Raw genomic sequence first — 24569 nt, forward strand, 5'->3', positions numbered from 1 at the left:
CAAAGGAAATATGCTCTCCCTACAGCACTCAGCATAGTGGCTAGCAAAGTATACATGTACTTTGGCAATGTACCCTTTGACATCACAAGCTTAAAATAGGTTGGGAACCAAGCAGACCTGGTCCGAAGGTCCCAGTGCTGGGAATCTTTCCTGCCCAAAGGTTAATTAGCACCCAGCAAAGCGTTAGGGCATCTTGAAGGCTGAGATTTCAAATATTTTATATCACAAATTGGGAAAGAAACATTTGCAACCCATCTCAGTGAGTGCCGATGCTGAAATGGCAAAGCAAGTAGATACTTTACAGCAAAATGTCAAAAGGAAAGAACACCCCTCTGTTACTTAATTATTCACCTATTTGCTGCTGTTCAGAGCTGTTCTCATTTTAACGCTGCTCTTCTGCTGGTTATCAGCAGAAATTTTAGCTCAGCTGCTTTCAGGCTCGCCATTGCTGGTCCAGCACAGTGTTCAGAAATGCTTCACAGCAGGACCATTCTGGGCATGCATCTCTCCACTGCCCTCCTTTCAAATTTAGCTAAAGATGTTTCTGTGCCTCATCCTGATGCCTTGCAACTTACTCTGTTATGTATTTGCCTCACCAACGCAGTCCTTTGTTCTTTGTGTGTGATTTGCAGATATCTATCTTACTTTGAGCTCTGGGAATAGTCAGCTCTACCAGGTCTCTTACTGTGAGTAGCAGACTCACCTATCCAGATGCAGCCTCCAACATAAAGGCATAGTAAAAAGGCAGTGTACTACTAGGAGAAGTTCCTGCTTCTCCTGCCATGAAAGGCTGCACGTAGAACATGCACTCCAGCCTCACTGCACATACTTATCTTAGTCAAATGTTTCGGTGAACAAGAATTACAGTTTGGGATCTCAGGCACAGGAGAGATTTGAATAATATCTTGAATATTGCTTCCATTGTACATATATCAGTAATTATTATTCTACAGACAGACTGAAACAGGTCTTTGTGCCATACTAAAACCAAATACTTTCTACAAACCCAGGCAATCAAGTCTAGGGAAAAAACCTCAGCACAGACTACTGCAACTGGATCACTGTATAATAGAAACTAGATTTTACTTTACTGTTCTCTGCTGTATTTCAGACAACACCTGTCTTACCTGTGACATGAATCTTGAAGGTGAGTTTCTGGCCAGCAGCCTCGCAGCTGTACTCCCCTGCATCTTTCTTCTCCACCTGGCTCACCACCAGCCGACGCTGTTTGCCCTCTGACTCCACCTTGAACTTCTTGCTCGAGGTGATCAGTTTCCCCTCCTTGTACCACTTCACCTCCGTCTTCTCCTGGGCCACCTCGCAGCTCAGCGTGGCATTTTCTGTTGGTGCAGCCTTCACCTCCTTCTGCACCTTCTCCTTGTTGATAAAGGCATCTTCTGCTTCTGCAGATTGGGAGAGCATTTAGGATGCACAGCTACATTCACACTGTCCAATGTGTTCAAAACCAAACACAAAATGCTGCTTGTAACAACTTCATGTATGTTTGTAATTTTGGAATGGTCTCATTCATACTAAACATGATCCAGATTAAATACGTTCTGTCTATTAATTACCAATGACCCAACACTTCATCGTCCATTACTATGCTATATATATTCTTCATATCTTTAAAATATCCTTCACATTCATATCATTAAATATTCTTCATACATTCAATAGTTTGAAAAAATTAAGGTTTCTGAGCAAATATTTTCCTTATTTAAACCCAGAGCTGTTTCTAAAACAGCTCCTTGCAATCTCCCCCCATAAGCAGATGGGAATCTACTAATGCAGCAGAGAAGGATGCATTACATGCATCTCTTGAGATCAATTTTAACTTAATTTCTCTGTGGTTCTTGGAGCTTTGCTTAAATTGTCCCTAAAAAAACTATTTTTAGAGGGGGACAATATGATTACATTCATCAAAAATTGGAAGCCAAAGCAAACACCAAATATAAGCATGTCGTGCTCAGTGATATACAGGTGTCAGGAATTACACTCTAGAAAAGCAGTGCTGATTTACATATTTCTTATTCAAAACTGAAATGCCATTTACACAGAACAATGTACTCATGCAGTATTGATATGACTCCTGATTAGGTGTTCATTTCTGTCCTTGTCAACAGGAGTACTTCTTTCACTGAATACCTACAAACCAATCTCAGTTCTTTACCAAATCCTCAATATTGTAAATAAGGTTTAGATACTGAAACTCAGAGGCCACAGCTAATTCTCAGTAGTAAAGAATACGACATCATGAAACAAGTTAACTGCACTTAACTTCAGCCACCTGAGAGTTAGGGTTGATCTTGGTTCCCATAGGAAAACATTCAAGCTTCAGTTTCCCAATGAGACTGAGGGATTTGAAGCTGTGCTGTACTGAGTGGTGACCTTCAGTGGAAGGCAGTGGGTGACTCACCTCACCCTACAGCAGATGGTGGCAGCTCACTCCTCAGACTATACTGACTACAACTGACCATAATCCAGTTCCCCACATTCAGGCATCTTGGGCAATTCGACATGCTCTGTGCATCCAAGATGTCTTCATGAGGCTGGGAAATCTATACGGCACTCTCAGGAGAGACTTCCCTTTCTAACACAGCAGCTGGGACGCCAGCAGGGATCTTTAGAGAACTTCAGGGTATAACTGGAAACCCAAGTGGGACTCATGGGGCCATTCTGTGATGAGAAACATCTCTCTCACCTGTGACATGAATCTTGAAGGTGAGTTTCTGGCCAGCAGCCTCGCAGCTGTACTCCCCTGCATCTTTCTTCTCCACCTGGCTCACCACCAGCCGACGCTGTTTGCCCTCTGACTCCACCTTGAACTTCTTGCTCCAGGTGATCAGTTTCCCCTCCTTGTACCACTTCACCTCCGTCTTCTCCTGGGCCACCTCGCAGCTCAGCGTGGCATTTTGAGTCAGTACAGCCTTCACCTCCTTCTGCACCTTCTGCTTGTTGATAAAGGCATCCTCTGCTTCTGGAACTGGAAAACATTGGGTAAAATATACATTAGATATGAACAGCTTGTGACTGGAAGACATTAAAAGTTGCTTCTATGTTGTATTGGGCCATTTCCTGGAGCAACACTGCTTCACAGTGTTTATCACACATTATAATGCATCCTCAGCACAGTCCCTATGGTCATCCCATCCCTCTGGGTAGTCTTTACTATCAGCTGGGACTCCTAATTTTCAGATTTCTTCTAATGAAGACAATGACAGATCTTCATCTGTCTGTCTTTTTGATATTGCTCCACTCTACACTGGAGATCAGCCAAATACAGCTCAATTATGAAGTGAAGACCTCAAAATCAGGAAACCATAGAAATTAAGAGCAGAAAACCATCTTTTGACTCTACCCTATGGCAATGATATAGCCCTTAATATGGTGAATACTTGGCCTACATTAGATTTTGTAGCTCGGTTTTATGCATAAAGCATGGTTTTCTACTCTCAGCAACCCCTGATTCTTCAGAGAACTGGCTGAGGTCATCTCCTCTTAATACCTAACACATATAGAAGAAAGTGTTTAAAGCCCACCTTACCCTTTGTGTCAACAAATGGAGTTAGCATCAGAAAGATATCAAGTGTAATTAGTTAGGCATACACACTTCAGTTAAGGTGATTCAGTTAATCACTTTGCTAAGTGGGATCGATTGATACATTGAATCTTTTATTGATTACTTTAATGACTGTTTTATCTGATTCTCCTTTTACCAACAACTGGTTGCTGAGAGCGTTCATGCTAGTTCCTATTTGAGGCATAGCAGCTTCTACAGCAGAGCAATTTTGAATAAGCTTCCTATGCTTTGTTTGGGGTCCCAGGAAAGATCCCAGGGTCCTGATGTTGATACCAAGACAGAGGCTCCAAGCATGATGCAGGACTAGCAGGTGTGAGGGGGATTGACATTGCCTTTTATTTGCAGTGGAGACATGGAAGACCACTCATTCAGATCATTCATGCAAGCATATTCAGGCATACCCAGCTCAGGTGACCGGGGGGAAGGCTCTGGTGGGCGACGGCGGGGGAAGGCTCCTGCTCCCCAGCAGTCATGGCAAACCCTTCCCAGGACCTGTCCCCTATCTCCCTTCCTCCCCGCTGTCACTCTGTGAAGCCTTCTGCTGCCATCCCTTTCCCTTCCTTCATGACTTTCTCCTCTGCATGCTGTCTGAATTCTGAGTGGCAGCAGCTGCCCAGGAGGGTAAGTTCAGCTCAAGTTCCTGTGCTGCTGACCGTTGCAGTACGTGCAATCCCAGGATTCACACCACAGCTCTACCACCAGCACTGCAGTCCACTGAAGGCGAGGGAGCAGGGCAGCAAGCCAATGCAAGAATGCAGTTGATACACTCTACATTTGATCTCCCTGCTTGTATTGACTGTAGAAGCATCATTCTCTCCGCCCATCTTCAACAGCCCCTGTTTTGACTGATGATTTTCAGGGGAGGTTCAAGTTGGATGTTAAGAAAAACTTTCTTCTGAAGAGGAATGGTGATGTGGTGGCACAGCTTTGCAGGGAGGTGGTGGGGTCACCATCCCTGGAAGTGTTCAATAACCATGGAGATGTGGCACTGAGGGACGTGGGCAGTGTGCATGGTGGGATGGGTTGAGGCTGGATGTGGGGATCTTTGTGGTCTTTTCCAACCACAATGATTTGATGAAGATCAGAAGGCTTGCTTATTAGCAAGACAACAAACATGGCCTAGACCAACCAGGGTGATGCAAAACTTCTCACAAATGCAATGGAGCTTTGGCCCACTTCAAATAAGGATTTCAGCGTGCACCACAAATACTGAGATAATGAGATGGCAGAATCAGCCCTTTTTACTCTAGTTTTCTATAGGTTTCCAAGGTGTGCAGCACTTGTTTCTTTTAAGCAAGAAGGTCTAATCTGCATCCCGTAATGCTCAACACTCAGCACCTAACATTCAACATGTCCTTAAAATGGGATTGTTCTGTGCTACCAGTGGAACCCTGGGGTAGAGGAACCCTGAAAAGCTTTCTGAGTGCAATGGTAAGAGGACAAATTAAGACTCAGAAAGCCATTGCACTTTGGGAGAAGCTAGTAAGATGAGGATTTCTGTAGTGAAAGAGCCAACCACTCCAAGAGTACTCATAATCCCTCCTGACTTTCACACCACATCATTTTGCAGTGAGGGCTGGACTTGCACGTCATGTTACAGTGGTACACATGAGAAATACAGCAACGGTAGCTAGGCAAGCACTCTCCACGTATGGCAGAGGAGGAGGTATTACATTACCCTGTGCAGCCATGAGCTCATCCGGTCTGAAAGAGAACAGAAAACCTTTGGTTTCTGAGGCAAACAGCTAATAATAGCCCTCAGCTAGCAAAATTCAAGTGTAAAAGCACTACATTTCTGGGTTTTCTCCCTACACCTCTGCAATAAGACGTGGGCTGGCTTTGGCTGCTGAGGATTAACTTGGTTGATTCCAGCTGTTGCCATAGTCTTTCTGTCATCGTTCATATTTCATTTTCTCTGACAGATACCTCCCAAATCTACCCTTTCTGTAATCCACTCTTTGCTGAAACTGCCAGTTTCCTGAGCCAAAAGCATGAGCTACACAACTCACGGAACAGATCCAAAGGCCCCAGAATCACATCCACGTGGTGTGGGAACAGTAAGAGCTGATAGTTTAGAGTCTACACCACAGGCAGCAGCAAAACTGTCTACTACAGGAGCAGAGATATATTGCACACCAGGGACTGAAGGAGCAGAATGCCCCAAGATGGAGAGAGCAAAGACTGCAACCTTTACAAGGGAACAGAACGCAAGCTATGCCCTGCAAGGACACCAGGTCTGTGTGAGCAGAAAGGCAGTAGACTCCCAGTACAGTTGCTCCTCCACATAGCTGATCAAATGCCAAACCTTGACCAGGATTAAGCTCCAATGTGTTCACTGCCATAAGAAAGAAGAGGAGAAAACAGATTCCCTGTCCTGATCAGCTCAGAATACAAGACGAGAACTGTAAAGTTAACAGAGAACAAGCTGACTTATGAGCAAAAACCAGTAGAGTGCAGCTACAAATAAAACAGAAGACAAACCCTCGTCATCAGCCAGCTCACTAATGGTCACTCAGAATGCAGCTGATGTGCCCATGGCTATCTGGAGTCTAAGTTAAAATTTACCGGATCTTGTGCAAAATATACTGACACCAGAGCAATCTCTACTGCAGCTGGAGTGAGAGATCTGCCTCCGTGCTAAACTCTCAGACTAATGAGAAACGTACAATTAGAAAGGTATCAATGGATTCATGACTGGTCATTACATTTACAGAACATGGAACGAATGGTCGTCAACGTGGGATTCAACAAACCAAAGGCAAGTGCAATGCCTCTGACTAAAAGTTCTTAGGACACCAACAACCAAACCTTTTCAGTGCAGCCACAGTAGAGATCTGTAACTACTACTGTTGAAATATCAACTGGTAGAGCAGTGTTGCACATTGTACAAATCACAGTTGGACATCCATGGACAGCTGATGATAAAAGTAGTTGTAGGGGAAGAGCTGGATGAAACACTGTTAAAAACAAATAATCATTTTAGCTGCACGTTTGTAAGCATTTCTTTTCATCCTCCCAAAACAGTTTCATGGCAGAATCAAGAGGACACATTCACACAGACGTTTCCACAGCCAGACTATGGAATAATCAAAGAATATCAACCAAAATGTGTTTCCTACCAGTTACATGAATCTTGAAGGTGAGTTTCTGGCCAGCAGCCTCGCAGCTGTACTCCCCTGCATCTTTCTTCTCCACCTGGCTCACCACCAGCCGACGCTGTTTGCCCTCTGACTCCACCTTGAACTTCTTGCTCGAGGTGATCAGTTTCCTCCTTGTACCACTTCACCTCCGTCTTCTCCTGGGCCACCTCGCAGCTCAGCGTGGCATTTTGAGTCAGTACAGCCTTCACCTCCTTTTGTACCTTGTCCTTGTTTGTAAACACGTCTTCTTTCTCTGCAGGGACATCACAACAGTCACACCGTTTTGCTGTAGTCTGCTGCAGAGCTTACTCCAGTTCCCCGTTTTCACTATACTTGCCCTTCACAGGGAGCATCGTGATGCCTCATTAAGACAGGAAAATACTTTCCCCTCTATTTTGCCTTGGGAAATGATAGGCATATCATTTCATATCATATCATATCATATCATATCACAAAGCTAAACATTTCGCAGTCTGATAGCAGATTTGGACATGAGATTTAGAACACCTGCATGCACTGCTGAACCTCCTCCCTTCTCTTTTTTTCTTCTCATGTCTCTCTACATTTCCAGTAAATCAGAAGGGAACGGCCCTCTAGAACAGGTTGCCCAAGGAGACTGTGGATGCTCCATCCCTGCAGGCATTCAAGGCCAGGCTGGATGTGGTTCTGGGCAGCCTGGGCTGCTGCTTGGCAACCCTGCACATAGGAAGAAGGGGGTTGGAACTGGATGAGCACTGTGGGCCTTTGCAACCCAGGCCATTTATGAGTCTGATTATTGGCATTTTCCACCTAATTGTGTCATTCAAATTTTGTAACCAGATCTCTTCAAACACCTCCCCTTTTCTCACTCCTTGCATGCCTGGTGTGCTCTTGCACTGTAACCCTGCAGACACCAGCTGACTACAAGAGCTGCACAAGTTACCCTCCTTGCCTATTGTTTGTTGCAGTAATTCATTCCTGGATGGAAAAGCACATGTAGAAAAGTGTTGCTATGACACTAGATGACAAAGAAAGTCCTATAGCCAAAATGTTTTGCACCAGAGAGGCTGTCAGTTGATCCTCCAAATGCAAGACACACAAAATGAAGCGTTCCTTTATCTCTGGGATTCCAAGCATTTTCTCACCTCTGACTTTCACTTGGAATGTTGCTTTGTCATCTTTTGTTTCACAGCTGTAGCTCCCTTGGTCTTTCAGGGTCACATTTTTGACCATGAGCTTGCGGTGCGTCCCCTGGGAGATGATGGTTGTCCTCTGGTCCTGCTTCACCTCTGTTTGATCTTTCTTCCATACGACAGCTCCGCTTGCAGCTGACACCTCACACACCAGCTCCAGGTCTTCAGAAGGACTGACTGATATTTCTGGAGTCGTTTTGGGCTTGTTGACAAAATTAATGGCTTCATCTGAAGAAAAAAAGAGAAAGTGGTTTACATCCTGACTCAGGCTTATTCAGCACAGCATGAAGATACAGTTAGAACTGATTGTAATGTCTCTGCTCATTACATTTGGGTGATCGAGTTTCACCTCTGGAGGTACTCACATACAAACGTGTGCTTGATTCTCCTGTGTAAGGAAAGAGTAAGTTCTATGCAGACAGTTCTTATTTCTTTTAATCAATTCTGTATTCTGCACATGTTCTTCTGAAGCTAAAATGAAGGCAGCTAAGTAACGTGTTTGCAATACATGAACAAACCTATTCAACACCTTGTCTCTAAGCTAACAAGCAGCGTTTGATGAGCACATCAGTATTTCATGCCCTTCATTCCATCCAGACAGAACCTGCCTGAGGAGCAAGCTGATGGCTGTCAGCTACAGGCAGACCTAGCTTAGTATTGCATTTCTTAGAGCAACAACTGTTGCTTCAGTCACTGAATATGAATCCTTGGGACCTGATGAGGTGCATCCATAGGTGCTGAGGGAGCTGCTGGAGGTCGTTGCTGAGCCGCTCTCAGTAATCTGTCAGAGGTCTTGGAGAACTGGGGAGGTGCCTGAAGACTGGAGGACGGCCAGTGTCACTCCTGTCTTCAAAATGGCAAGAAGGAAGACCCGGGTAATTATAGGCCGGTCAGCCTCACCTCTGTCCCAGGGAAGGTGATGGAACAGCTTGTGCTGGATGCCATCTCCAGACAACTGGGAGAAAAGGAGGTTATCAGGAGTATTCAGCATGGGTTCACCAAGGGGAGGTCGTGCTCGACCAACCTGTAGGCCTTTTATGAAGATGTCACTAGCTGGGTGGACAGGGGGAGAGCGGTAGATGTAGTCTACCTTGATTTCTGTAAGGCTTTTGATCTGTCCCCCTTGACATCCTTATAACAAAGCTGAGGAAGTATGGGATAGATGAGTGGAGGTGAAGTGGGTCGAGAATTGGCTGACTGGCCGAGTGCAGAGGGTTGTCGTTGGTGGTGCGGAATCTGGCTGGAGGCCTGTAACTAGCGGCGTCCCCCAGGGGTCTGTGCTGGGTCCGGTCTTGTTCAACATCTTCATCAGCGACCTTGATGAGGGGATAGTGACCACCCTCAGCAAGTTTGCTGATGCACGAAGTTGGGAGGATTGGCTGACACGCCTGAAGGCTGTGCTGCCATTCAGGAGACCTGGACAGGCTGGAGAGCTGAGCAGTAAGAAACCAGATGAGGTTTAACAAAAGCAAGTGTAGAGTCTTGCCCTAGGGAGAAATAATTGCATGCACCAGTACAGGCTGGGGGAAGAGCTGCTGGAGAGGGCTCTGCTGAGTGGGACCTGGGCGTCCTGGTGGACGACAGATTGACCATGAGCCAGCAGTTGCCCTTGTGGCCAAGAAGGCCAATGGCATCCTGGGGTGTATTAAAAAGAGCATGGCCAGCGGGTCGAGGGAGGTGATCCTCCTCCTCTACTCTCCCGGTGGGGCCTCCTCTGGAGTACTGTGTCCAGTTCTGGGCTCCCCAGTACAAAAAAGACAGGGATCTCTTGGAAAGAGTCCAGCGGAGGGCCACTAAGATGGTGGAGGGCCTGGAGCATTTCCCCTATGAGGAGAGATTTAGCAAACTGGGTCTGTTTAGCCTTGAGAAAGGAAGGCTGAGAGGGGATTTGATCCAGGTTTATAAATACCTGAGGTGTGGGTGCCATAGTGGCGTGGCTGGTCTCTTTTCAGTAATGTGTAGGGACAGGACTAGGGGTAATGGGATGAAACTTCAGCATTGGAAGTTCTGCACGAAGATGCGGAAGAACTTCTTTACGGTGAGGGTGACGTAGCACTGGAACGGGCTGCCCAGGGAGGTGGTGGAGTCTCCTTCTGTGGAGATATTCAAGATCCGACTGGACGCCGAGCTGTGCGACGTGGTGTAGGGAGCCTGCTTTCCAGGAGGGTTGGACTCGATGATCTCTAGAGGTCCCTTCCAACCCCTGCAATTCTGTGATTCTGTGAGGCAACCACAGCCTCACTGGGAAGACTGTTCCAGTGTTTCACCACCCTCACAGTAAAGTTCTTCCTGGTATGTATTCTAAATCTACCCTCTTCCAGTTTAAAACCATTTCCCTTCATCCTGTCACTACATGCATTTATAAAAAGTCCCTCCCAAGCTTTCCTATGCACTCCCTTCAGATACTGGGAGGTTGCTATAAGGTCCCCCTGGAGCCTTCTCTTCTCCAGGCTGAAGAGCCCCAGCTCTCTCAGCCTGTCCTTCTAGGGGAGGTGCTCCAGCCCTCTGATCATCTCCATTTCCCTCATCTGGACCTGCTCCAACAGCACAGTGTCCTTGTGTTGGGGTCCCCAGAGCTGGACGCAGTACTCCATGTGGGGTCTTACGGGAGCAGCGCGGAGGGGCAGAGTCGCCTCCTCGACTCGCTGGTCACACTTCTCTTGATGAAACCTGGGATATATTTGGCCTTCCAGGCCGCAAGCGTACACTGCCACCTCGTGCTGAATCATCTGAGACCCCCAAATCCTTCTCCTCGGTGCTGCTCTCAAGCCATTCTCCACCCAACCTTTATCTGTGCTTGAGATTTCCCCAACTCAGGGCACTTGTCCTTGTTTGAACTTCATGAAGTTGACATGGGCCACCAAGTTTGTCACGTCTGACTTTGCCCATGGTGAAACCATTTTGATTACCACCAGCCACCTTGTCTTTATTTTTCCGTGTGGTGCAGTAGGGCCTTCAGTTGGATCTACCCCGCGATCTTACCCAAGCACAGAGGTGAGACTGACTGGCCTGTAGTTCCCTGGATCTTCTTTTTTCCCGATCCGGAATAGGGGGGTTATGTTTCCCCTTTTCTGATCAGTGGGAACTTCACCAGACTGCCATGACCTTTCAAATACGATGCACAGCAGCTTGGCAAGTTCATCCACACCAGTTCCCTCAGAACCTGCGGATGGATCCCTTGGACTTGTGCAGCTTCAGATTTCTTTCGATGGTCTAGAACCTCATCTTCACTTACAGCACTTACAGATCCACCTTCTCCAAGTTTTACTGTTGCTTTCTGCAGTTTGGGCTCTGGGCCTAGAGCACTTGCCAGTGAGGCCTGAAGCAAAGAAGTCATTGAGCACCTCAGCTCTCTCTGTATTCCTCATGACCAGGCCTCTAGTTGCCTTCCAGAGAGGGCCCACATCCTCGCTTACCTTCTTTTTAATCACTGATATACCTGTTCCCCTTTCTGTCCCCAGCTAGATTTAGTTCTGCCTGGGTTTTAGCTTTCCTAACCTGATCTTTGAGGTTCCCATACTACTTGGAAGAGGAAGTTATCATCAGCACATTCCAGAAACCTCTTTGATTTCTGGTGCAATGCTGTGTTGTCCCTCCCACAGATATCAGGGTGGTTGAAGTCCCCTGTGAGGACCTCATCCTCCATGTCCTTCTTGTAGTGAGGAGCCCAAAACTGAACACAGTACTTGAGATGCGGCCTCACCAGAGCTGAGTACAGAGGGATGATCACCTCTCTGCTCCTGCTGGCCACACTGTTTCTTATACAGGCCAGGATGCCCTTGGCCTTCTTGGCCACCTGGGCACACTGTGGGCTCATGTTGAGCAGAGCATCGACCAACAGCCCCAGGTCCCTTTCCTCTTCACAGTCATCCAGCCATTCTGTCCCAAGCCTGTAACACTGCATGTACCCCCAGCAGAGAACAACTACATCCCCCAGAGGATTGCTTGCTGCTCTGTCACCCTTTATGTTCAGTGCAAAAGATAAAAGCCATCCGTATATCACTTGATCTCCCCTTTCCTTTTTGATCCCAGCAGCACGAGAACTCCCTGGGTTGTCTCACCTCGGCTTTAGAATAAGGACTTCAGTTTTCGGACACACTTTGTAATGTTATTTTTTTAATTTTTTTTATTGGTTTTAATTCTAATTCTGATACTAATTATGATATATTGTACTGTAGTGTGTTATCTTGCATTCTGGTATCATCTTTGGTCAATTAATTAAACAAATTAAAACGAATTAAACAAATTAAAATTAATTAAGCCAATTAAAACTAATTTGTTGCCACTGTTTTGGTTTTTGGCCAATCTCTCTACTTGTTTTCCCCTTTTTTTCCTTTTCCCTTCACTGGGGCCTGGATGCTTCTAGGGACTCTGGAGTTTGTTTTTGGGTCAGAAGCAGTACGAATGCTTCTGGGGAGTTTGGAGTTTGTTGTTGACGCAGAAGTAGTCTGGATGATTCTGGGGACTCTGGAGTTTGCTGTTGGGTCAGAAGCAGTACGAATGCTTCTGGGGAGTTTGGAGTTTGTTGTTGACGCAGAAGTAGTCTGGATGATTCTGGGGAGTTTGGAGCCTTCCCTGCCCAACGCAGGTTTGGGTGACTTCTCAGGCAGCTTCATTGCACGCCCTGTGCTCCATGAGTCTCCCTGAAGGCCACGCTCCATCAAAGCCACATTCCTTCTGCATTGTCCAGACAGAAGATTATAGCATGAAGGAGAGGGGCCAGCTGGTTTATGAAGCATTGTGGGTCTGATTTTCGAACCCGCAATGTAATCCACGGGACCGGGCTGGAACTTGTCCCTGGCCATCTGTAGTCTGTGGATCGATTTCTTCAAATTGGAAATCTCCCGAAGAAGCTCATCCTGGAAGGGAACAGAGGGTTTATGCTTGGTCTTGTCTTAGAGAGTGCTTCCCACCCTAAGTACTGCTGCTTTACGCAGAAGAGGGCAAGCACACTGCTTCAGCCTTGCAATGAGGGCAGAAGAGAACGGCTGCCACAGTGCTCTGCTTGTAAGCAAGCAACTTTCCAGGCTGCCTTCACACCAGCACGCTGTGCTAGCTCAGCTCTGAGCTGAGCTGTCCTTTCCATGCCTCAATGCCTAGACCACCAGCCCGCCCCTCACCTTTTCTGCTTTCCCCATCTCCCTCAGATCCATCAAGTAAAGCCCGTGCCCTCAGTGCCATGCTGCTGACACGTGCCTACCAATACTGGGCTTTGCCTACCTCTTCTCGCCTCTTTGCTTGCTTTTTCTCCAGCTTCAGCCTGGTCAGGTACTGCCTGTACTCGTTGAACTCCTTCAGAGTGCAGACAACCTACAGAAGAGACAATGACAGATGGCTGTAGTGTCAGGCCCCTGCCTGGCAGACTGGAAAGCCCTCCTGAGGAGACCCGTGTTGGTCAGCCCAACAGCCAAACTTACGTCGCCATCCTCGGTGACCAAGCCCCGTTTCTTCAGGTTCCGCAGGTTGTTTTTGCGGTTGTGGAACTCCCGCAGATGCGGGTCATGCAGGCTGTTGTACTCTGTGCACAGATTGCGACTGTACGGATCTCTCAGGTCAAACTGAGGAGAAGGCTGGTGGAGCTGGAAGAGATGTGTTGTAGAGTGTGAATGGGGAAGGAGAGAGCAGCAAAGAAACAGAGACACTTCCAAAGCTGCTCACACCCACAGGCTGGCCTCTTGCCTCTTTCCCAAACAGTCATGTCTGGGTTTTCCTAAGTCCTCCAAGAGGGAGAGCAGAGGGTTGCACCCTCCTCCAGGAACGACCCGGTCTCCACATTTCTGTGCCTGATGGGTGCCTGGCCCCAGCATCCCAACACATGGGATTGGCATCCCAACACAAGGCCTCCTTGGCATGGCGGCAACCCCAGGAAACAAGAGCCCTTTTTGACGCTTCCTTACTCCTCTCACCTTTTCCCCCAGCTTTCTCCTGGCGAAAAGGAGCTTGGTGCCGGGCTGCACAGGGATTTTAACCCCGAGTGGAAGGTCCAACAGCCAGCTACCTCCTGCTCCAACTTCCTGTCCTCTGGGTCGGAGCTAGAAAGACAAAGACACGCTTGGACACTCAGACACTCCATTCCCCTCTCCAGCCCACCTCCGCTCCCTTTGGCAGCTCCCTCCCCACTTCTGTAACCGATGCTGGGATGTGCAGAGAGGTGCGATTCCCTGCAAAGCCTTCTCCAGCACCAGCATGAGGAGAAGTGTCCCTCAGCCTCTGGAGAGCATCTACAGCCCCAGAGCAGCCCTGCATACCCCAGGCTACTGCACTCAGCCCTCTCTTGATGTAGCAGCGCTCACCTTTCCGCTCTTCCCCGCTCTGCTCAGAAATTCATCTGGATTTCGGAATCCAGCACTGCAACAGCACTCCATGGCTCCTGGTAGGAACTCTCTGAGAGCTGCAACCCTCCGCTACCACCTCTCGCTCCAGCAGCAGCGAACTGAGGCCACCCCAGCCGGAGTTCCAGCCTGCAGCTTTATGTCACGCTCACCCACTGTTGCATCACAATGACATGCAATGACATGCGGCAAGCCTGCAGCTGCATGGAGGCCCTTCTGGGTGCACTCGTGGTAAGCTGCTCCCAGCTGGCCCTGCTTTGAGCCAAAAAGGCTTGCTGAGTCCTGAGGCCTGCTGTAGGCTTCCTTGGGTTTCTATCACAGGTGATGCTGCACGTGGAACAAATACCTTCTCGGGTTGTCCCAGAGCTTGTTTTATAAGTAAATGACACTGAAACAATGTGGGAGAGCTGGCCTGTTTTTCTGTCCTAGAATCTTAGAATGGTTTGTGTTGGAAGGGACCCTTAAGATCACCTCGTTCCAACCTGCTATAGACAGGGACACCTCGCTGTAGACCAGGTTGCTCACAACACATCCAGCCTGGCCTTGAGTGCTTCCAGGGAGAGGAGGGATGCTGAGGAGGTGGAAATAGTGAACGCCTTTTTTGCTTCTGTCTTTAGTGAAAGGGCTCTCCCTCCGGAATCCCAGGCCCTGGAGGTTAATGAGAGAGTGTGGGGAATGGGAGATTTCCCTTTAGTCAGGGAAGAGGTGGTCTGTGAGTGCCTAGGAAACATTAAGGTCCATAAATCCTTGGGACCTGATGGGGTGCATCCACAGGTGCTGAGGGAGCTGCTGGAGGTCGTTGCTGAGCCGCTCTCTGTAATCTATCAGAGGTCTTGGAGAACTGGGGAGGTGCCTGAAGACTGGAGGACGGCCAGTGTCACTCCTGTCTTCAAAATGGCAAGAAGGAGGACCCGGGTAATTATAGGCCAGTCAGCCTCACCTCTGTCCCAGGGAAGGTGATGGAACAGCTTGTGCTGGACCATCTCCAGACAACTGGGAGAAAAGGAGGTTATCAGGAGTACTCAGCATGGGTTCACCAAGGGGAGGTCGTGCTCGACCAACCTGTAGGCCTTTTATGAAGATGTCACTAGCTGGGTGGACAGGGGGAGAGCGGTAGATGTAGTCTACCTTGATTTCTGTAAGGCTTTTGATGCTGTCCCCCTTGACATCCTTATAACAAAGCTGAGGAAGTATGGGATAGATGAGTGGACGGTGAAGTGGGTCGAGAATTGGCTGACTGGCCGAGTGCAGAGGGTTGTCGTTGGTGGTGCGGAATCTGGCTGGAGGCCTGTAACTAGCGGCGTCCCCCAGGGGTCTGTCTGGGTCCGGTCTTGTTCAACATCTTCATCACGACCTTGATGAGGGGATAGTGACCACCCTCAGCAAGTTTGCTGATGCCACGAAGTTGGAGGATTGGCTGACACCCTGAAGGCTGTGCTGCCATTCAGAAGAGACCTGGACAGGCTGGAGAGCTGAGGCAGTAAGAAACCGATGAGGTTTAACAAAAGCAAGTGTAGAGTCTTGCACCTAGGGAGAAATAATTGCATGCACCAGTACAGGCTGGGGGAAGAGCTGCTGGAGAGGGGCTCTGCTGAGTGGGACCTGGGCGTCCTGGTGGACGACAGATTGACCATGAGCCAGCAGTGTGCCCTTGTGGCCAAGAAGGCCAATGGCATCCTGGGGTGTATTAAAAAGAGCATGGCCAGCGGGTCGAGGGAGGTGATCCTCCTCCTCTACTCTGCCCCGGTGAGGCCTCCTCTGGAGTGCTGTGTCCAGTTCTGGGCTCCCCAGTACAAAAAAGACAGGGATCTCTTGGAAAGAGTCCAGCGGAGGGCCACTAAGATGGTGAAGGGCCTGGAGCATTTCCCCTATGAGGAGAGATTTAGCGAGCTGGGTCTGTTTAGCCTTGAGAAGGGAAGGCTGAGAGGGGATTTGATCCAGGTTTATAAATACCTGAGGTGTGGGTGCCATAGTGGCGTGGCTGGTCTCTTTTCAGTAATGTGTAGGGACAGGACTAGGGGTAATGGGATGAAACTTCAGCATTGGAAGTTCTGCACGAAGATGCGGAAGAACTTCTTTACGGTGGGGTGACGTAGCACTGGAACAGGCTGCCCAGGGAGGTGGGTGGAGTCTCCTTCTGTGGAGATATTCAAGATCCGACTGGACGCCGAGCTGAATATACCAAGGCCAATTGCTATGCCAGGCACATTTATGGCATCAGTGAACAAATAATGCGTTAAAAATTGTAATAGACAGGAGCCATCTATTCTTTTAAAACTAGGTGACCAAAGAAGAACAGTCCCTCTAGAGTCAAGCTGTTAAGAACTAATAGCATCAATCAATATCACATAGATAGATTACTTCCCTGCCCTAAGACCATCTTGTGACCATTTGGTGCTCCTAATTAAGCCCTCTTGATGGCTTTTTTGTCTGAGCCATGTGACATTTTGTGATAGGAACCCTACACCAAAGTAGGAGGTATCCATTCTCAGGGAATCATGCAGGCTTCCTCTGTATTTGATGCTCAGAGACAGCCCCAGAACTTTTTAAATCTTAGCTTAGCTCTCATCCAATAATGTTCATCAAACAGTGCAACTTGTCCTTTGGGGATGCCTTTGTTCTGCATCAACCAGTTCCAACGGAGTCTTCTTGGCTTGTTTTAGATCAGTTTTTCAACAGATAAAGCCAGGGTCTTTGAATTACAAAGTGAAATTGCAGAATGCATGATTCTCAACCAAACAGAACGGGAGGTGGGATGCAGGGTGAATACCTGAGCCAACACCACCTGCAAGCAATCCTTCAATATCTTAGGAATCTCTAGCCATCCCAAATCCAGTGTTGTGCTTGATCTATCATCTCTGCTGAGTTTTTAGCTAGCTGATGGTGAGCATCATGGTGGTGATGGGTGAGCAGTCGGACTAGAGGGTCTTAATCAACCTTAAGGATCCTGTGATCAGAGGAACGTGAATGTGCTGTTAAAGGTCACAAGCGCTGCACTGCAGCATGAGCATACACAGCGAAAGGCTTTCAGTAGAGCTTCAGTTCATAAATGAGGACTGGGTTATGGAAAATAGGCTCAAGATATAAACCAGAAAACAGATCTTAACGCCAGGTTCTGTGAATGCAGCCAGCTGAATTTCACAGATATTGAATTTCAATGACAATTTCTTGTGTTATTTTACCCTCCAGCTCCACCCTGAACAGGAACATGTCAGTGACAAGCATTACTCCTCCAGGCTTGACCTGACAGTGCTTTACTTGTACTATGAGCTAATGGCTGTGCTTACAGCACCTCAGGGAGACACCTCAGAGATCACAATGTCCTTCGGGTACAGCAGGAGACACTCAACTCTCCAAATGTGGAGTTTAATTTGTCCAAAGAGGAGACAGGATTCCCATGCTAAGAACTTAGGACCATTTCATGTTACCTCCCCACTGTAAGGGTAGAGCAAGTCCGAGAGTGCCTCTTAGACTGAATGACGTTAAGTCTGATTGGGGCCAGATGGCGTGCATCCCAGGGTCCTGAAGGAGCTGGCTGAGGTGTGTTGCTGAGCTCGCTTCTCACATCATATTTGAAAGAGTCTGGCTGTCAAGGTGAGGTCCCGGATGATTGGAGGAAGGTCCGTCACTCCCATTTCGACAAAAGGGGAGCGGGACCGACCGGTTAACTCTACAGGCCGGTGAGTCTCACCTCTGTGCCTCGGGAAGTATTATGGAACAGGACTCTCCTGGCACACTGCTTGATCACATAAAGGAACGAGGCATGTGATCCCGAGACCAGCCAAGCATCGGCTTCACCAGGGGAAGGTCATGCTTAACTAATCTTGTGGCCTTCTATGACGGGAGTGACGGGCGTTGTGGTGGATGAAGGGAAGAGCGACGATTCATTTACCTGGACCCTGAGCAAGGCCTTTGACATGGTCCCCCCATCACATCCTCATCTCCAAATTGGTAGGAGGTGGATTTTGCAATGGGTGGACAACTAGATGGGATAAGCAATTGTTTGAAAAGGCCGCAGACAGAGGGTGGTGGTCAATGCTCGTACTGTCCAGGTGGAGGCGGTCAAACGAGCAGCGTCGCCTCAAGGGTCCTGTCTTGGGACCGGTGCTCTTTAAACATCTTTATTAATGAACATCGATGAGGGAATGAGTGCACCCTCAGCAAGTTTTGCTGACGACCACAAGCTGACTGGTGCAGTCGATACGGTGGAGGGAACAGCATGCTATTCAGAGGGACCTTGAACAGGCTGGAAAGCTGGGCTCGGGTGAACCTAAATGAGGTTCAACACAGGCAAAGTGCAAGGTTTTGCACTTGGGTCGGAAGAACCCCAGGCACCTGTACAGGCTGGGAGGAGTTGTCCTTGAGAGCAGCTCGGCTGAAAAAGACCTAGGGGTCCTGATAGATGAGGAAACTAACATGAGCCAGCAGTGCGCTCTGGCAGCCCCGGAAAGCCAAATGGGATCGCTGGGCTCCATCAGGAGAGGGGTGGTCAGCAGGGATAGGGAGGTGATCGTCCCTCTCTACTCTGCTCTTGTGAGGCCCCATCTGGAGTACTGTGTCCAGTGTGGAGCCTCAGTACAAAAAGATATGGAGATTTTGGAAAGGGTCCAGAGGAGGGCCACAAAAGTGATAGGGGGCTGGAGCACCTCCCCTATGAGGACAGGCTGAGGGAGTTGGGTTTGTTTCAGCCTGGAGAAGAGAAGGCTTGCGGGTGACCTCATTGCAGCCTTTCAATACCTGAAGGGAACTTACTCCCAGGAGGGGAGTAACTCTTCGAAAGGGCTGATAATAGCAGGACTAGGGGAAATGGTTTTAAGTTGAAGGAGGGAAGATTTAGGTTTGGATGTTAGGGGAAAGTTCTTTATAGAAGGGTGGTTAGGTCCTGGAACAGGCTTGCCCAAGTGAGGTTGTGATGCCCGTCCTTGGAAGGTGTTACAGCACCAGGTGGACGGACCTGGCAACCTGATCAGTAAATGTGTAGTTTGGTGGCCACTGCTAGGCAGGTGGAACTACCATGATTTGATTTCCAGAGGACATTCTGTGATTCTGTGATCGATTTCAGTCATAGGTTTAAAGATGATGTAAGTGCTGAGGCAATACATGAACTAGATGAATGAAGCCCAGATGTCAGGGCTCAAGTCGTGACTCCAGCCAGCTGGAGCTAAGGCTGTCTGAATTCATCACAACACAGTTACATTATTTGCTCATACTGTGGATTTGCATAGGGACAACAGGAAGGTCAGAATTGCTTCAATAGAGCTATGCAATCTTTGTCCTAAATACTGGAAACCCACAGCGTTGGACAAATAAAATGAATTAAGTCTGAAGTGCTTTACATGGATTGTGATCCTATGTTTGCCTCACAAACTTACCTGAGACTTTCCAATCAAAAATCAGAGTGTCATCTCCAATTTTGTAGATGTTCCCTCGTCTTCTTTCGTTACAGCTGAAGCCACAAGCTTATGCAGTTTCCCTTTATCTTCCATTGTGAATTTCTTACTGGTCTTGATTTCTTTGCCATTTTTGTACCACTTCACCATGACATTGGCTTCAGAGGTCTCAGAAACAAATTCAGCTTGTTTTCCAGCAACGGCCCTGATTACTCCTCCACTTGTCTCTTTGATTACGAAGTTTGCCAGTGCTGAAACAAAATATGAAGACACAAAATACATATGATGGTAAAGAACTGCAGGGACATTGGTGACCATGAGGCATTCATTTATCATAAGATCAAACGTGCACGTTTAATCCTAGTTCTAATTGCTAGATTCTAATTCAGAAGCTGGCAAATTGGCAGCTTTTATAAACCACGTACCAGATTACCTTATCTCCACAAGTTGAAGGACATACACTGTACAGGGGACAGAGCCAAAGGAAGAAGCCCAAGGCTTCAAGAAAATGTCTAAAATAGGAAAACTGAGGAAAGAATTGGAACAAGCAAACTAGAAGGAAATCAATGGAGGGGTATCTATTACTGCACTGTAACCCCCTGGCAAACAAATCGAGCCTAAAAGATGGAGATATCACTTAGGACTGAAAAGAAAAACAGAATTCCTTTATGGAAATTAATTGGAGTGCAAAAGTTAGATGATAAAACTGGCCCTTATTAACACACAGTGGAATAATTGACTTCAAAGATTCAAAATCTCACCACTGTCTTAGCCAAAAGTTTAAGCCTAAGTCCACGGTCCTATTTTACTGAGGGTAATTGAGCTTGTTTTCCAACTTCTTGTTAACATATCATTTCAAAACAGCGCACACAACTGAGTTGGGTCTGTTGAGACAGCGCAGTCAGAGCTGCTAAAATCAAAGTCTGGATTATGCATGCATTTGTTCTGCAGTTCCAAGAACACGCATGTATAATACAAATTCAACAACGTTCTACAGAATGCCTGTATTTAGGAGCTCGAGAGCCAGCTGATGGACACTGGGATGACTGAGATCCTGTCAATACATTTAACTCCATCCTATCATACAGTCAAATTTCATTCATTTTTTCAGGAACTGTCTCTTATCATTGTAGTCCCCTCACCACTGCTGGATGTGAGCCCAACCACACAAAAGCAGCTGCTGGTTTTCACTGCAGATACTGCAGTAAGGAGAAACAGCCTCCGGACTGGACCAGCTGAGCGTGGCCCTACCAGGATTTGCTCCAAAGGTCTTATTACCAGTAGTGCTTCCCGATGAAATACATGGGGGTCCTCCTTTGATTCCAACCCCAACCCACCCCACCATGCCCCCTGATAACATCCATCAGGGCCACATCTCGACAGCTCCTGAACACCTCCAGGGATCCCACCACCTCCCTGGGCAGCCTGTGCCAGTTAATTCTGTGGGCAGACCTGCCAGTATGAAATATTATGCTAACATGACAAAGAGAGAGAAGAAAAGCAAAATTAAGACTAGCTGACAAGCCTTGGCAGGAAGTTCTGCTCTCCATCAATTTAGTCCCTGTGACTCTTCACAGGTGTTTTCTACATTTGGGATCACTGCTACAAAAAGAGCTGTTGACATCATCTCTTGTGGCCACCCTGAGAGAAGAGCAGGAAGGCTGGGATGCTCTTTTTCCTATCTTTCCCTTGATTTCCTCTATATCTTAGGGACGAATCACAGGACAGAACACAGAAATCAAATGGCTCTACAAAGCAGATTGGCCAGTTCAAGTCAAAACAGCCACTGAAAACACCCCAGATGCTGTCTGACAACAGCTGGACTGTCGGGGAGTCAGGTGAATGCAGTCTGCTGGCCCTGGGCAGGAAGAGGACAGCCCAGACTGTCACATACCTTTCACTGAAAGCTGATAGAGCATTTTATCCCCCTCACAGATGCACTGATAACTTCCAGCATCATCCATTGAGACGTTGTGAATTTTCAGGGTGTGTTTCTTCCCCACAATTTGCAGTTCATAATTTTCACTGGCCTTGAGCTCCTTCCCATCCTTCATCCACTCCACAGTAGCGCCTGTGTCTGAAAGCTCAGCCTGCAGTTTGGCTTCCTCACGCAGCCGAGCGCAGATCTTTTCTACATCTTTGCTCTTCTTGGTAAATCTCACTGCAGCACCTGTCAGGAGCAAAGGCCTCGTTATTTCAATTTATATCAGGCTAACGTGGTCAATGTTTGCTGCAACATCTCTGAAAAAGTATCACCTTCTGTTCCTGCACTCATCATTGTGTCAGTGCTGAGCAATTCAAGATATTTCATTTGGTCTTCTTGCCGGATTTACTAAGTAAAAATCAACCAAACATCTCCTTCTACTGATTAATAATGCTCTAAACATGCTTCTGCAGAGGTTTCCACCCAATGACAAACAGGTCCTCCCATCATGAATGTTTATTTGTTCTATTTTGTCATGCAAAGCTGATTGATAGAGATATTATTGGAATGATTGCTCCCCTACTTCTAAACTATTCCAGTGCAATCAGAAAGGCTGTCTGAACCTGGAGCTGAAAGTACTGCTCTATGGTGATGCAGTGGTAAACCTGGTGACTGAATGCACTGGCCAATAGCTGTGAACTGCAGACATTCATCAGCTGGCATGAAGCAATCTGGTTCAGATACCAAGCAGCTGGGTAGATTGGCTTACCCTACACTCAGTGCTATCATGTTTAGGTCATTACCAGGACTCACGTCAGTCCATGGGATGCAATTTCAGGTATTTGGTACAGTCAGTGAATGCCTGCAGCCCCAGTTCTAATCATCAGATCACAGCAACTATGCCTTGACTGTAAGAGGAAAGGAGAAGGATCAAAGCAAATACCTCTCACTCTCATCTTGGTGCTGACATCAACATTTTTGGCAACAAATTTCACTTCTGCTCCATCATCGTTCTTGGTGACGTTCTTTATGATTAGGCTGTGAGTAGTTTGGGTTCTCTTGATGATGCAGGTCTCGCTTTCCTGTAAGACTTTACCACTGAGGTACCAAGTGCCGCAACACGTTGTTGTAAGGTCAATAGTAAACATGGCATCCCCTCCAGGTACAGCTTCACCAGTTGTTAGGGGGGATTTCACAGCCAGGACTGGTTCTGAGGAAGAACAACATGGATGTCTTAATGCTCTTTAGATGCAAGTCTGGTATCTCATTTAGAGATGGAAGATTAAATCATAGGTACATTTCTACTTCTCCCTTTGCATGAGTGCTGGAAGAAGCACTTCTATGCTTAAGATCTTAATGCTTCTATGCTTAAGAGCTTAAGTTCTGCCTCTTGCACATGTGAGATATCAAAAGATAAGGATATTCATGTCTCTGTCACAGAAACATAACTTGTATCACTTTAGTGGTAGCTGGAGGTTGATAGGAGATAGGAGAACTAGGAATAAAGGAAAGCCTTTGGTGTGTTAATGCACTACTATCCTTAAAGTCAAAGGAAACATCTTTAGGGAACCAACACAGCTGCTCAGCACACACTGACCCATTTCCATTGGGGTTTTTGTGCTTACCAAGGTGCACGCTCCCTGGGAATTCCAGAGACGGGCTCTGTCCATGCGCATTGACTGCAGACACTCGGAACTGATCATCAGCCTCTTCAGACAGATTGCTCACCGTGAACTCTGGGACGGGGACATGAGACTCGTGGCACCTCACCCAGGTGAAGCCAGTTAGTTTCTTGCATTCCACAATGTAGCCATCGATTGGAATGGGGCGGTGCATCTTCGGAGGGGACCATGCCAGCGTCACTGAGGTTTCTGTTTTATTTTTCACCACGGGGTCAGTTGGGGGCTGGGTGGGAGGTTTTCTGGGAGCTGAACAGAAATAAATACAGAAATATTAGCATAAGGTCATGTAGGCTGGAAAAGACCTTCAAGATCAGCAGACTCAACTTTCAGCATGACCTACTGAGTCCCACCATTAACTACTGTGGTACCTGAGGACATACATGACAAGCTTATTCCTGCAGGTATTTGCATAGTGAATATATTCACCCTCTGGTTGCTTTGGAACATTTTAGAGGTTAAAATCCCATCAGACTTTTTCACTGTGTGCAGCCACTGATACAGGCAGGAGGCTGGGAATTACCTGATGGGCTCTAGTTACAGACTACTGACACAGTAAAGGATTGATTTCATTTCATTTTGGCCATCAGAAAGTTTGGTGTCTGGTTTAAGTCACCCATCTAGACTCCAATTATAATCATATGGAGAACAGCACATTTAGGAGAACTCATCTCATCTTAATAAACCTGAATGAAATCACAGAATCATAGGATCACGGGAGGGCTTGGGTTGGAAGAAACCTTCAAGATCATTAAGTGCTAAACACCCTGCCATGGGCTGGCTGCCCACTAACCAGCTCAGGCTGCCCATCACCCATCCAACCTCGCCTTCAACACCAAGGACAGGCATCCACAGCTTCTCTGGGCAGCCTGAAATGGAAGCAATGAGCCACATGTTGAAGATACTCAAACATTCATGACTGTAGAGAGAGCCAAATACTCCATACATATTGCCTGCCTGGTCAATGGTATTAAAATGCCAACAACAGACTCATCCAGCTCATTGAAAATGGTGTGAACATGGCGTACAGGATTCTTCCAGCAGCTAGTTAGATCTGCAAAGAGTAAAAACAGGAAATCTCAATGCCATACAATTTTCCCTCATAACATAAATAGACACATAACTGTTTTGGGGTGCACTGTTACCAGCCTGTCAGTTGCTGTTGGTCAGTGCTAGATGCCAAAGGTCCCACTAACATAGCATTAAGCCGAAAGCTAGACGCTGGAATCAGATCTCCTGACCTTACCATCAGAAACTGAGATGTCATATTTTGCTCAGAGGTGCCTGCTTGTAGGAGGGACAGCTTCCGAGCTTTTTCTGCTCCAGGAACCAGCTCGAGCTTCAGAATT

The 24569-nt window shown here is 47.3% G+C and overlaps 2 protein-coding genes across 2 annotated transcripts in view; both read right to left on the reverse strand.

Moving 5' to 3' along the window:
• The window catches only part of LOC107308835 (obscurin), a 155929-nt gene that overhangs the window by 116387 nt on the left and 14973 nt on the right, over window positions 1-24569 (reverse strand). The window contains 10 exon segments of the mRNA XM_032442807.1: window positions 1128-1403; window positions 2705-2986; window positions 6703-6851; window positions 6853-6976; window positions 7848-8123; window positions 19600-19647; window positions 19650-19868; window positions 21512-21787; window positions 22485-22751; window positions 23167-23469. Of these exon segments, the coding sequence (XP_032298698.1) occupies window positions 1128-1403; window positions 2705-2986; window positions 6703-6851; window positions 6853-6976; window positions 7848-8123; window positions 19600-19647; window positions 19650-19868; window positions 21512-21787; window positions 22485-22751; window positions 23167-23469 (2220 nt within the window).
• LOC107308840 lies at window positions 11995-14449 on the reverse strand. Its single transcript, XM_015853013.2, has 5 exons — window positions 14189-14449; window positions 13802-13927; window positions 13313-13474; window positions 13116-13205; window positions 11995-12754 (listed from the first exon to the last, which is right to left on the reverse strand). Exons 1-5 carry the CDS (start codon window positions 14258-14260, stop codon window positions 12206-12208), a joined length of 999 nt encoding a protein of 332 aa, XP_015708499.1. The 5' UTR covers window positions 14261-14449; the 3' UTR covers window positions 11995-12205.

Source organism: Coturnix japonica, chromosome 2, assembly GCF_001577835.2.
Source record: "Coturnix japonica isolate 7356 chromosome 2, Coturnix japonica 2.1, whole genome shotgun sequence".
NCBI lineage: Eukaryota > Metazoa > Chordata > Aves > Galliformes > Phasianidae > Coturnix > Coturnix japonica.